The following is a 13,095-nucleotide window of genomic DNA, read 5'->3' on the forward strand; positions in this document are numbered from 1 at the left end:
GAAAGGCCGGTGGAAGGTGGCAGTGCTCCTTTGAAATGGCAAAAAAAAAAAAAAAAAAAACTTGATTCATGACCTGTGGTTGAATTATTAATCTTTTAATCTCCGCTGCTGCGGCAGATAGACGCCTCCATTTTTGGCCACTGGAAAATTACAGTTCGTACAGGCGTGTTGTCATTCAGGCTGACAGAGGGGGAAAATGGGAAGTGGCAGAGTATTAGCTGTAATTCAATAGCATTTTAAGGCAAGTTGAAGCGCATGGGGCACTGGAGGAAAAACAGTATTTACAATACAGCCTACAAATTGAAAAATTCAGACTAAAACCCTCAACTGCAATAGGCATGTTTGTACATGTTTCACTTTTTTGCCACCAAAGAAGTGGCAGACAAACGAGAGAGAATACAGTATAAGAAGTGACAGGATAAAAATTGACTGGTCCTTTGTTGTTCCCGGGACTTGATATGTCTCCCCCTCGCTGATATCAATGGATGAGAGGAGGCAACACAGAAAAACACATATGGATGCATACAGAAGTGAACAAGCGCAAACAAAAAGATGCACAACATGCACAGAACTCTGGCAGCTCATCAAAGCACATGCTCCGAACGTCGCGGCTCTAAATTATGCTGAAGGTCCCATTGTTCGTTTTTGCCTTCTTCTTCTTCAGATCATAGACAGATTTAAAGACGTGGTGGGCGGTGGGAGCTGCGGGCTGTTATTTCTTTTCTGCCTCCTCTACCTCCCCTTCTCCACTTGTGTCATGGATTGGCTTTTGGAGCCCATCTAGTTTCATCTCCCCTCCTGGTATGCTACTTTGTGCACTTTTTCCATTAGCAACCGAGCAATAAAAACCATAAACGTGTGCCAGTCAAAACACAAGCCGCACTCGTGCCAACAGTATTCTGGCGTTCTGCAGCGATCTGAGACAGGCTGTCCTTTGAGCCGTGGCAGCTTAATCTGCAAAGGCGTCTTTGCAACAGAGATAGTCATTTCATTGGCGTGATAGTGAGCTGATGACCAAGTGAGTGAGTGAAGTAATGTGAAATAATTGAGCCAAGGAGACCACTCGCAGCCTTTTGATTCAGTCTGAAGTCCTGAAGCACATTTTTCCTTAAACTGTGCCTTTTAAAGGGGACCTATCGTGCTCATTTTCAGGTTCACACTTGGATTTTTGGTTTCTACTAGAACATATTTCCACACTTTAATGTTCAAAAAACATTATTATTTTTCTCATACTGTCTGTCTAAGTATACCTGTATTCACCCTCTGTCTGAAACACTCCGTTTTAGTGCCTGTTTCTTTAAGTCTCCCTCCCAAAAAAGCCCAGTCTGCTCTGATTGGCCTGCGAGAAAAATATGGTGCACTTAGGTGGCACTTTAAGACTTGGACACGGTGTTTGGTAACATTTATTAAAAGGTACCCTATGAAGGTTATTTTTTTTTTTTTTTAGATATGGTTGAGAGAAATCTACTGTAAATAAAGACATGCTCATCACCTTCCAAAATATGACATTTTTATTGAATATTTTCTTGAATTTTTGCATTACAGTTGTATTCTCAAATTCTTTAATGCATTGGTCTGTTGACAAGCAAAATTCATAAATAAAAACTACAAAGTCAAACCCACAACTAGTGTTGTCTTAAGATAACAATACCTAACACAGCCAATAGTGGCTAGCAGATTAGCTTGCTAGCTTAGCTTCCTCGGCCCATCAAATGCCTCCTGCCTTGCAGTTCCCTTGATTGTGTTCTGACTGCTAGCTATTGTCAAAATACAAGTGAACGGAACAGTTTTCAATATATTCCCAAAAAATAAATCAATAAAACTGGCCTTGCAAATGTTTTATAAGAAAGGAAATGCATTCAGCGTGTTTGTTAGGCCTTGAGGATGCAATGGTTTTGTTGAGAGTCCCTGAATGTAAACATAAGTGGATTTATTTACAAGATAACTCCACAGGGGATCTTCGAAAAATACCCAACACTATTCTGCATGCTCAATGGAACAGTCTGTTACACCGACTAGATTACTGAAACAAAAAGGTAATGCTATCTCCTGAGTTTACAGGTGGTTTGATGTATTGCTTTCATTAAAGTGGAGAGATTACACAGGACCGCATCCTTGTTTTGCTGACCAGTAGGCACCTTCGCTGTACTCAAGAAGAGCAAAGTGCCTTGCTCGAGGGCACATTTAGAGTTATCACTTAAACGTAATTGAATAGAAGTCCTACTTTACTTTCCTGGGTTGAGAGATTTCTATTTGATCTTGGACTTTGAACAGGTGACTTCACAAGCTTGCCGACCTTCAGGCTGCTGCGGCCTTTTTTTTAATGTGCTCAGTTATTATGATCATCTACTAAACCTGGGTCACTTTTGACAGCAACTTGTTGGATATTTCTGCTCAAAGTGAGACCGCCCATGATAGCGCCGCTATGGTCCCAAAATCAATTTGCGGCGGGCCTACGTGCCCTCCCCCACCTTTTGCTATTCACCACGTATCACGCCTTGTCCCTTCCCTCATCCTTCACTGGCTGCGTATAATTGTTCCACCGGTGGCAGGCTTTAATTATTCACATGATGCCAAGGCTCAGGCGGTGGCAGCTATCACCTCATCCATCACAAAGAACTATGGCTCCGCCAATCTACAAATGCACTGTCTATCAGTTGTGTTGTGTGTGGCAGTGTGTGAGCGCGTGCCATATATGATAAACATCTTGGAAGCAAACTGCTGATGCTGGTCTTCATTATTTTCAGATGGGTTTGAGATTAACAGAGAGGAATGGAAGGCGATCCTCAGCTTGGCATTACACTGCTTTATAGACCACTTTGTATTTCAGAGGAAAGAGCTTATGTAGCTTCTGTAGGAAATACAAAAAGGCAGTCTCTGTCGCTGCCCGTCTTTTTGTTAATCTCCTGTCTCTTTCTCTCTCTTTCACTCTCCATCTCCCTGTTCATGCTCACTCTCCCTCCTCCCGTCCTCTAAATCTCTCCAATGCCCGTGCTGTAATTTGCGCATCCTAAAATGCTGAAGACATTAACCGCAACAGCCCGCCATTCATCCAGCAATACAATCTCCTGAAGTTAGCATTTTTCACTGTCAAAGCCATGTCAGATCAGCAGTGGGGAAACGTGAGCAGCTTGAGTAACCGTTCGGCTTCATTAAAAGTTGATGATGAGCTGTAGCTATATTGGAGCGTCGTGTGCGAGATTGTTAAAGCCCTTCAAACCAACACAAACAGTTGACAAGTTGTTAGCAGGGTTTTCTGCGGCTGTAGATACGGTAAACACAGAATGGTGGGGTTAAGCAAGGAAAGCCTATTGTTTTTTTTGGCCTTCTGGTTTCAGCACTAAACCCACCAGATCAGGGTGTAGACTCGTTCTACATTGTCTTCCAAAACTGTGGAAGTATCATTTTCTTGTCATGAAGCGAAAAATCAACACTAAGTTGCTTTCTTTGGTATCCGTGTCAACTTAACATATTTGACAAATTTCATTGCAGTAACACTAACAGGAAGAAATGGTAGAGGCGACTGTATCTCAGTCGGTAGAGCGGGTTGGTTACGGTAGGGTTCGGGGGTTTGATTCCCGGGTCCTCCTGTACACATGTTGCAAGTGTCCTCTGGTGAAAATGACAAATCAGTCACAGTTCCTTCAGTCTGGTGTTCATACCTAAATATCTGATGCAACATGATTCCCCCAGCACATTTAAAGGTGCCCAATTACGGGATTGGAAGCATTATTTATTGCCTCTCAACGGCTCTCAACATGGCAACAGCGAGCCGGGGGCTCACAGCTAACGGCGCTAACAGTGAAAACAACGGCAAAAATGCAGACAGAGATAACAGTGTTTAATTGAGGGGAAACCAGAGGATGGGTGTTACGCTTCTGAGACGACGCCGTCAGTCGGGACGGCGTTATCAGCTGTAACCGCCGTATGAGAGCAGTGCAGAGCGGCAGCCGTGAGCTAGCCAGTGGGGCACACTCACATGAACTAACGTGCACTGAAAGAACGCATGGCCGGCCCAGAGGTGTCAACAAAGCAAGGAGGGAGAGTGACTTCATTCTCTGCTCAGGTAGACATTACTCCACTATATCTTTACATAGCAAATAGTAGTTCGCTGCTATATTAATGCTCAGGATATCAAATTTAACACCTTTAAAGAGAACTCAATCATTTTGTATTTCACTTTCAAAAAGTTGGGGGACTCACAAAGGACAGATTTAAAAAGGAACTATCAAAATCAATGCAGCAGACATCAAGATATCCCAACTTTGGTCCCTGGTATGGTTCAAGCTCCAAAAACTGTGGATCCTACACTTCCCATAAAGTATTTTCAAAGCATCTTTCGATAGACCCTCCCTGCCAGGGAAATCTCACAGCTTTCAAACTCCATTCCCCCAGTTTACAAAGCAGGCTTTCTGTTTAAAAAACCCTATCGAGATCAAGGGTCATATTCTTATTTTCCCAGATTTGACAAAGCTGATCCAGAGCAACAGAAGGCCGACAAATGCACTATTCTAGGAAGCCGTCCTCTACAGTAATTGACAGCTTTAAATTCTACTCATGCAAAAACAAATGTCAAGGGAATTATTTTGTATAACGCATTGACTCAAAAAGGTATGACCTTTTTTGTATTACATGCAGAAAGGATTGCCGATTCTCCTACAGCATTCAGACAGATTGTGAAACCTAAAGTGCTCACAAGCTAGCTGCACATGTACTCACACTCGGTCGGTGCCGTAACTGCGGTAGTCCACCGCGGCAGAGACGGCCACGATTAGCGCGGGGACCCCGTAGCCCACCAGGTAGAAGTAGCGTCGGCGCGAGTGCTCGCTCTCGAACACCTCCACCAGCATGATGTAGAGCTGCACGCCTTCCAGGAACATCCATGTGAACGCTGCCAGGAAGAAGAAGTGGAGCAGGGCGGCGAAGACGGCACAAGCAATCTGGGAAGGGTTTAGAGTGGCAGACACAAACACAATTGAGGGAGATAAAGAGGAAGGAAAAAAAAAAAGAAGGGAGATGTGAGTATTCACAGTTGGAAACATATTCTAATCAAATCAGTTTGGGATTAATTGCGTTGCTAGAGGGCATAATATGACTTGCAAAGTGTGTCCTCCAAGTGACTATAACCGAGCAGCATTTTCTGACCTCTGCGTGTTTGTTTCTTCCCAACAATTAGCATTGCTAAGCTTTGTTTGGCTGAAGTGATTGGATGTTTGCCTGTAGTGACTGGCAGCAGAACACTGCAGCTACTGAGCCCATGTGGTCATGTTTGCTGTAGCTGGCATGGATGAAAGAGAGATATGAAGAAGCGAAGTCAAGAGTCCAAGAGCCATTTGGAGCTCAATGCACTTTATGCCGCGGCCAGGTGCGAGCACATGACGTAGTTACACACTCCCTGAGCTGATAGAGACACGCATAGGCAAAGACTGGAATACGGCAGACTGTCAATCGCATGTATGCACGTGCCCACACACTTTCTTACAATAATAAGATGCAGTACTTACATGGATTGATCTAATTATTGGCACAGTTGAACATAACTAGCGTATTTTGTCACTGAAATGGATTCAATTAAATAACTAAAAGGTTGAGTGGACATTAATTGCAGTCCAGGAGAGTGATCTTAGAGCCGGGCTGTGAATCACACCCATAAAATGTTATGGAAGGGAAAAAGTGTAGGGGCCCGAGCATTATCTTTAACTTCACAGTGAAATAGCTTCGCTGCTAAACTGTGACCTGTGAGTTTTGGTTCTGATAGCCACAGTGATATTTGAAGAGCAAAATATAGATGTGTTTTGATAGCATGAGGCTGAAAAAGTCAGGGAATTATTAAAAAGACTACTAGCAATAAGATATATTCCAGTGTCTGACCCCATTATAAATTCACAGCCACAGAGATCATTTCATACCGTGCTCAGACGATCACTCCAGCAAAGCTAACTCTGCCTCATTAGCAAGCAAAAATGGCATGATTGCGAGAAGCTGTAGGTGGAATAAAGCCCTCCGCCGTCCTGTATACATGTAACGACTCCACATTTGTCTACAGTGTGAGCGCTGAGCACACACACTTGAAGATGACTGTGCAGCGACAGCATGCCTCCACCTGCTACCACAGCTGAGCTCTTACAGGAAAGTAATGCCATCCAAACTACAGTTATTATACTAGAAGACAGTTTAGTGCATTGAACAGCTTAATCCAGATTAATCTGAAGTGTTTACAAATTGGAAAACTGCACCAGGAGGAGGTTGGGGAGTGAACGGATGAATCCGTGGCAGTAAGAGTGATCTAGATATGAAGATGTGACAGTGAGTTGGCAGGTGTGTGTTGTGGCTGAGTATGTGAGAGTAATTTCAAGTGTGTGTTTGCGTCTGTGCAACCAGGGGACCATGAGGGAGTGTTTGTTGAATAAAGAGCATCCAATTCTTTCCCTTTCAGTATTTCGTCTCAGTGAGCCAGGCAGAATCAAAAGAGTTCAGGGCCACTGGCACTCTCTGGGAAGTACCACTCACAGCACAGCGGGACACCAAAGGTTACGTTTTCTCAAAAAAATTCTTGGCTCTTAAATCTAGAGAAGAGAAGATGGCGAACACTCCTCACAGTGAAGGTTAATACAAATCTTTCCGGGAGCCCTTCTAGCAGCCCCTAGGGACTATGTATTTAAAAAAAAAAAAAAAATTCAACAAATTTTGTGATTCAAGACTATTTCTGTGCAAAGGTGCAAAGAGAGGGGCATGTATTTATTTATTTATCCAGACACTATTAATAGACCCCCTTACAGATTGTTCAAGTACTGTTACCTGAGTGTCTGCATGGACTAAAAGAAATAAAGATATCATATCCATATTGAGCCAAATGGTTCAATTTGTTTAGTATTTTTAATGTCACTACATTGTTAGCACCTTCAAACTTTGGGGGGAATTTGTATTCATTTTCTTGGCAAGAGTTAGATGAGAAGCTTGATAGCACTCTCACATTTGAACAGTAAATACTAGGGGTGGGGGGAAAAAAATCGATACAGTATAGTATCGCAATATTTTGCATGGCAATATCGTATCGAGACACAGACGTCAAGTATCGATCTTTTATCATATAAACTATTAACCTCTTAACAATCCGACTGCCCGCCGGCGGAAAAACTGGCACGGCCATTTTCAAAGGGATCCCTTGACCTCTGACCTCAAGATATGTGAATGAAAACTCTGAGATGGACAGAGTGAAAACTGTATCTTAGATAAAACAGATGTTGACAAACTTGAAAAAAAGGTAATAAATCACAATATATCGTACTATATCTTATCACAATACTCAGCATATCACAAAATTATTAAAATCGCAATAAGATTGTATTGTGATTTACTGTAAGTATCGTGATAATATTGCATTGTGTAGCCTCTGGTGATTCCCACCCGTAGTAAATACTGTGTGTAGCTGGAGCTAGCACACACAGTACACATCGTACAACTTTTTTTCTCTTTTACTTCTATTCCAGCATATGCATTGTCAATTGGTGATTCTATTAGTTTATTTTATTAGTATCTCTTTAAATGATTTTCACTGTTTTTCGCAGTACTTAGTGCAGCATGCTAAATGAACGGTACTGAATAAATCGATACTTAAGCAAGTATCCATCAGCGGCAGTCTTACCGGCTGGTCACCCCGATTGATCCCCACAAGGAATAGGGACTCGGCGATGAACAGGCTGATGCAGAGGTTCTTATGGATGGTGTTACGATCACTCTGGAGGCCGCGGAAGAAGCAGAAGGTGAAGAGGCTGATGAGCAGGCAGACCAGCGACAGGAGGATGCCAACCCAAGTAATGACATCGAGGAGCATGTCATGAACTGGGTCTGTGTTCTGTAAGAGAGTTGATGAGATAAAGGGGTCAACAACGTCCATTTTTGGTTGACATCATCGTCAGAGAAAACAAGTCTTTGAAAATATTCCTCTGATTATTGTACCCAGAACCACATTTTGGTATTTGACAAGACTGTGTGTCATGTACAGGGATTCATTTGTAAAGCAAAAACAAATTAAAACATAACCGTACAATTAAATCACCATTCTGTCCCAGCAACAACCCGACAGCTTTTATTTTCATTATTCTGTTTTTTTTTTTTATGGGTATAAAGTGCATTCATTCAACCGTCCAATAAAACCCACTACAGAGCGAGCCACAGGTGGCAGATATGAATCATGAATTAGTCAACATGAATCAATCTAAAATGCCCCCCTAGTGTTTCATTTTGGTCAGGCAACAATGTGGAACAAAGTGAGCGGTCCAAAGGGCGGCAGGTGTCTTAGACCAACACAACAGGAAAACAATCAAACCTCAACATAGTCAATAATTTTCACTGTTGCTTTTAGATAATTTCCTCTTTCCGAAATTGTGATTTGCCACCACAGCCAGTTTTGGGCACTAAAAAGCCTTTTGCTGACAATAAATCAGTGGCTTTACGGGAGAGATAAGGATCAACAGTGATTCCACAGCAGCCATGAAAGAGAATTTACATCAGTCCATAAAAGCCAAGTGCACATAGGGATACTTGGACAGAAGTGGGGAAAAGGCAATACACCCTAAAACAGCAGAATCTGCAGAAAGCTCGACTTCTGTGGCCTTAAACACACAAAAACAAAGACATTAGAAGCAACATTCTGCCAAGAACCTGACAAGGGTAGGAATTAAGGCCTGTTAGAATTGGAGCTTAATTAGGAATGCGTAATAGGTGGCATCTTGTCACCTATTACAGGCCCTGTGCCTTTCTTGCTTGATCAGCAAACTTCACAGAAATCTCCCAAAACAGTGGCTCCCAAACAAGGGTTGTTGTACCCCACGGGGTACAGGGAAGAATTGAGTAGTGCAACTAAGGTGATGAAACATTTGAATCCACATATTAAGTCAGCTCTAACACTTGTGAGCAGAGAAGCTAAAAGTAATGAATAAATGGTTGAAATAGCTAACAGTAGTGGGTAAGACGTTAAAAATAGTGGCTAAAAGTAATAGATAAACAGTTGAAAAATGTAAAGGATACATGTTTGAAATAATTAGCTAAAATGAATGGGTAAAAATCTAAAACAGATAGCTAAAAGAAATGGATAAATGGTTGAAATAGTTAGCTAAAAGAAAAAAAGATGAAATGGTTGAAATACAAGAGTCATTGGTAAATGGTTGAAATGGCCAGGTACTGCTGTTCCAAGTGGTAGTAGTATAAATACAAACATTGACAGTTCAATTGTATAAAAAATATTGCAATATCCACTTTAAATCGTTAATAGTTCAATAATTTCCAGTTTAAAATCAATTGAAAAGAACACATTTGGAACATGGCAGGTGGTGTGGATGAATACTGGATTCATCACGACATGGCTGGGAGGGGGGGTTTAACATGGCACAAGCAGATGTGCAGATTCCCCGTACAACACTGTCATCTGACAATTTTGTATCATGCTACCAGTAGGTAAGAAACGACGTGCCAAGACAGGTGCCAAAACATGACATTAAATAAGTGTCTTCTATGTAAACGTGGGGAGAGGCATCAGAGAGATAATTACTGCACGCAAGAACTTTGGTCAGCTTTTAAGTCTTCCTAATTTCCCAAAGGGATTGTTCCTCTTTTTCAGCCTGCTGGGCATTGTTTTAAAAAAAGGGAGGAAAAAAAATGAAAGTGGGCGCAGGAGGAGGTGGGGGATAATTTTAAAGAAATCTGCCAACCTCCGCACAACTGACTGTCATCCCTGCTGGGACTCGAGTACTATCTGGGTGGACATGACGACTATGTGTGAATGCTAATGAAGATCAAACAGCCATTATTTTAACACGGAAGAACGTTACATATACTTAAAGGCAGACGGTTGATTCGCATTGACAGGCAGTTAAAAAAAAAAAAACAGCACAGGTGAAAGCAAACTCATTTTTAACTGTGTATACATCAAGGACTGACACTGTATATTAACCACCAGACTTAAGAGCACAGTTTGGCTGTTTGATATCAAAGGTGTTGTGTACGCAGTCTTGGCCTCCAACAAATAATGTATGACTCGGAGCAAAAAAGCGTAGGACGATCCCGAGAAAATATTTGCTTACGTTGAGAAATAGCGGCCGCAAAAGCATACTATATGTCTAATATGTCTCTCAAACAAGCACCTCTTTAAATCATATTTCGACCAGAGTCAGCAGTATTTTCCACGGGGGCAGTGAGAGAGAGAGAGAGACGATCAACATCCAGGGGTGGTTTTTTCTTTCTTCATTTTTTTTTTCTTCCTCCTCCCAGTCAAGTTAAGAGTGAGGAAACTTGGGTGGATGAAGTATCGCACAAAAGCCTTGTTTAGTGGCAGCTCAGCTAACGCTAGCAGAGAGGGGAACAGATGCTGATCATTAAGGGGCTCTGGTACAATAACAGCCGCAGTGCTCCTTGAGTCTGGGGAGAGCGCTCTTTTGATTTTCCTGCCTGATGAGCCGTTGTGTATACGTTGGAGGGGTGGGGGGGCTGCCAAGATGTTATATGGAGCAGACCGCGTGTGTGTGTGTGTGTGTGTGTGTGCGTGTGTGTCAGCTTGTATGAAAGTAAGGCTGATTTCATCCCCCTTGCTTAAAGAGGGGTGCATACGCAGTGGGTGGCAACAGATGTCGATGTTTGTGCTTGCATGCTCTGTAGGTGTGTGGTACATGTGACATCGAAGTCTGTTTTCCAAGGGTCCGCTGCATTGCAAAGGTATTGATGCGGTGGGTGGTACTTGGCTGCGGCGCATTGTGAAGGGACCCTAAGGTCTCACCGGGCTAGCGAGCTGTGCAGTTGCTGCAGGCTCTATCCATCACAATCTCACCTTCAATTGGAGAGGGGCCAGGTCAGAGAGGAAGAGAAGGCAACCGAGCAAGGGAAAGAAAAAGAGACAAAGCTATAGAAACAGATAGAGAGAGAGGGGCGCGGAGCGTATGTACACCTGGGTGATGGATTTACTGAGGAATGATTTCTTTGTTCTGGGGAGGTGGATGATGGCCGAGACGTCGCCGGCCACAATGTCTCTGCTGAAAAGTTTCCCTTTTTACTGGCGGCTCTGTCCAGGCAGGATGGCAAATGATGTGTTCTGCAGAGCCTGTGCACCTAACCTCACACCGACAAGCCTCAATGATGGGAATCAGTCCAGGGGTCTCTAAAGTGGGCAGACGTAATTTGCTCTGAAATGCACTCGCTGTGTCGCGAGGGCGGTCGAGCCGTACGGCATCCATGTTACTTAGCGGCGGCGAGGCACATTTGTGCACATTCGATTTGTCTTCCAATCTTTCCCCTCCTACATTTTTTCTCTTATTTCTTAAACACACATATTTTTCATTCCAGACGGACGCCTGAGGAGATTGGCTTTGCCCCTGATCTGCTCGCACGTAGCACGAAATAAGGTTTCCTGGGCACTCGAGCAGTTTGACAAGGAGGAGGAGCAGACGTGGCAAGGAGCCTTTTTGCATCGCGCGCCGGTCGATCCGGCCAAGCCATCTTGAACCTCACATCACATCATATGCACCTAATTACCATAACAGTCTGTGTCGAAAAGCCAGAATCTCCTGAACCGGCTCTCTGAAAATGCGTGAGAGGGTGAAGTGGTGAAGAGAACATAGCATCAATCCTTTATACCCCAAAGAACCGCTCGCAGCGTGGGGCCATGAAGCCAATCCAATTAAAATGCATAAATCTCGCTATGTGCCTCCAGAGCCGGGCTTTGACTCATGAAATACGGTCAGGCGGGGCAGACAGTCGCGCTAAGGGGTAGTGGCCCACTGCAGGGAGTCATGTGACAAGTTCACCTACGGTATGACCGAGGATTTATGATCTGCACCGGGATGAGGAACAGTTGCAGGGAGGGAGTATGAATCAGGGGTCCTGGCAAATTCGTCACGTTTAAAAGGGCTGGGGGAGAGATTCCAGCTTGCGTGGCGGGAGCTGACATTCAGCACATGGAGCTAATGTCACACTGTGTTCTAAGCTACAATAACTATGATATAGCGCCCGGGCACGGCTTCCGGTTGCTATGGCAGTTAGCGCGGTCTCCATCTCCTCCGTCTGTGCCTAAAACATATGAACAGATTTCTATTTGAACCATGTCTCTAGCTGTGTGTACAGTGCCGTGGTTATATTACATCATGAGATATACAAGTAACCTTGACTGTCCTTTCTCATCATAGTTACTGTCTGATGGTGCCAGGGTGGAGACGTTCCATAAAGACAGTGATGAATGTTACCCAAATATCACCCTCTCCATCATCCAGTGGGATGTGCCATTGATTTAATACTCACTGGTCTGTCGGGAATAGTGCCACTTACCAGTATCTCAATGCCTCCCTGGGGCTTATCTTAGCACACACATCTACTACGTAAAAAATGGCCTGTAGGTGGAACACAGCAGGTCTATATTTCTTGAGCTGGGGCGTGTGCTTTTAGCCCATATTTAAAACATTTGTTTTAATCTCAATGCCCACTAGCTGTCTTCCCAAATGGCGGAGTTAAATCCAAAAGAAGGGGTTCAATAAAGAGCCTCAGGAGCTTGAATGGGCATGAACCATTAGGGAATCTTGGGAAATATTATGTTTGAAGCAGACCCTGATGAAATGGTGGCTCATCCGTGGTGTGACATTCATTGAGCTCCCGCATCTGCTGGAGCAAGACCAAGTGACCCAGAAAGGTTTATGCAACATAGCAGAGGCTAATCCAGCAAACCAAGCAGACATCGCCACTTCTACACGAGAAGTCAAATGATTTAATTTGAAACGCTCACGTGTAGTCCGAGTTCAACGTCACCGTCGAATCCTGCCTTTCGATATTCAGTCAAGTGGATTGAATTAATTAAAAAAAACGAAAACGTTTTAAGCATCTTTAATCGCGGTATAAATGCGTCACGGCTCTGAATCTCGATGTTAGAGTCATCAGCGTTCTTAGCAAAGTCACATTCAAGTACACCCACTCTCGCGTCGCTCGCTCCAAAAACACCCTGTTTTGCAATCGTTCTGTAAAGATACAAAAGAGACATATAATCTCTCACACGCAGCTGCCGTCTGCGAGTACAGCTTTAATTTGTTTATGCGGCCAACGGCGCTGCTCGGCTCGGGT

The 13,095-nt window shown here is 43.5% G+C and overlaps 1 protein-coding gene across 20 annotated transcripts in view; it reads right to left on the reverse strand.

The window, feature by feature from the left end:
• Positions 1 to 13,095, reverse strand: part of LOC119481177 (adhesion G protein-coupled receptor L3-like) — a 234,267-nt gene that overhangs the window by 28,635 nt on the left and 192,537 nt on the right. For all 20 annotated transcript variants that reach the window (XM_037757857.1, XM_037757869.1, XM_037757866.1 and 17 more), the window contains 2 exons: positions 7,646 to 7,855; positions 4,720 to 4,940 (listed from right to left, as the gene is read on the reverse strand). In XM_037757857.1, coding sequence (XP_037613785.1) covers positions 4,720 to 4,940; positions 7,646 to 7,855 — 431 coding nt within the window. The remainder of the gene's footprint in view (positions 1 to 4,719; positions 4,941 to 7,645; positions 7,856 to 13,095) is intronic.

The sequence above is a fragment of the Sebastes umbrosus genome, chromosome 22 (genome assembly GCF_015220745.1).
Source record: "Sebastes umbrosus isolate fSebUmb1 chromosome 22, fSebUmb1.pri, whole genome shotgun sequence".
NCBI classification, from domain to species: Eukaryota; Metazoa; Chordata; class Actinopteri; order Perciformes; family Sebastidae; genus Sebastes; species Sebastes umbrosus.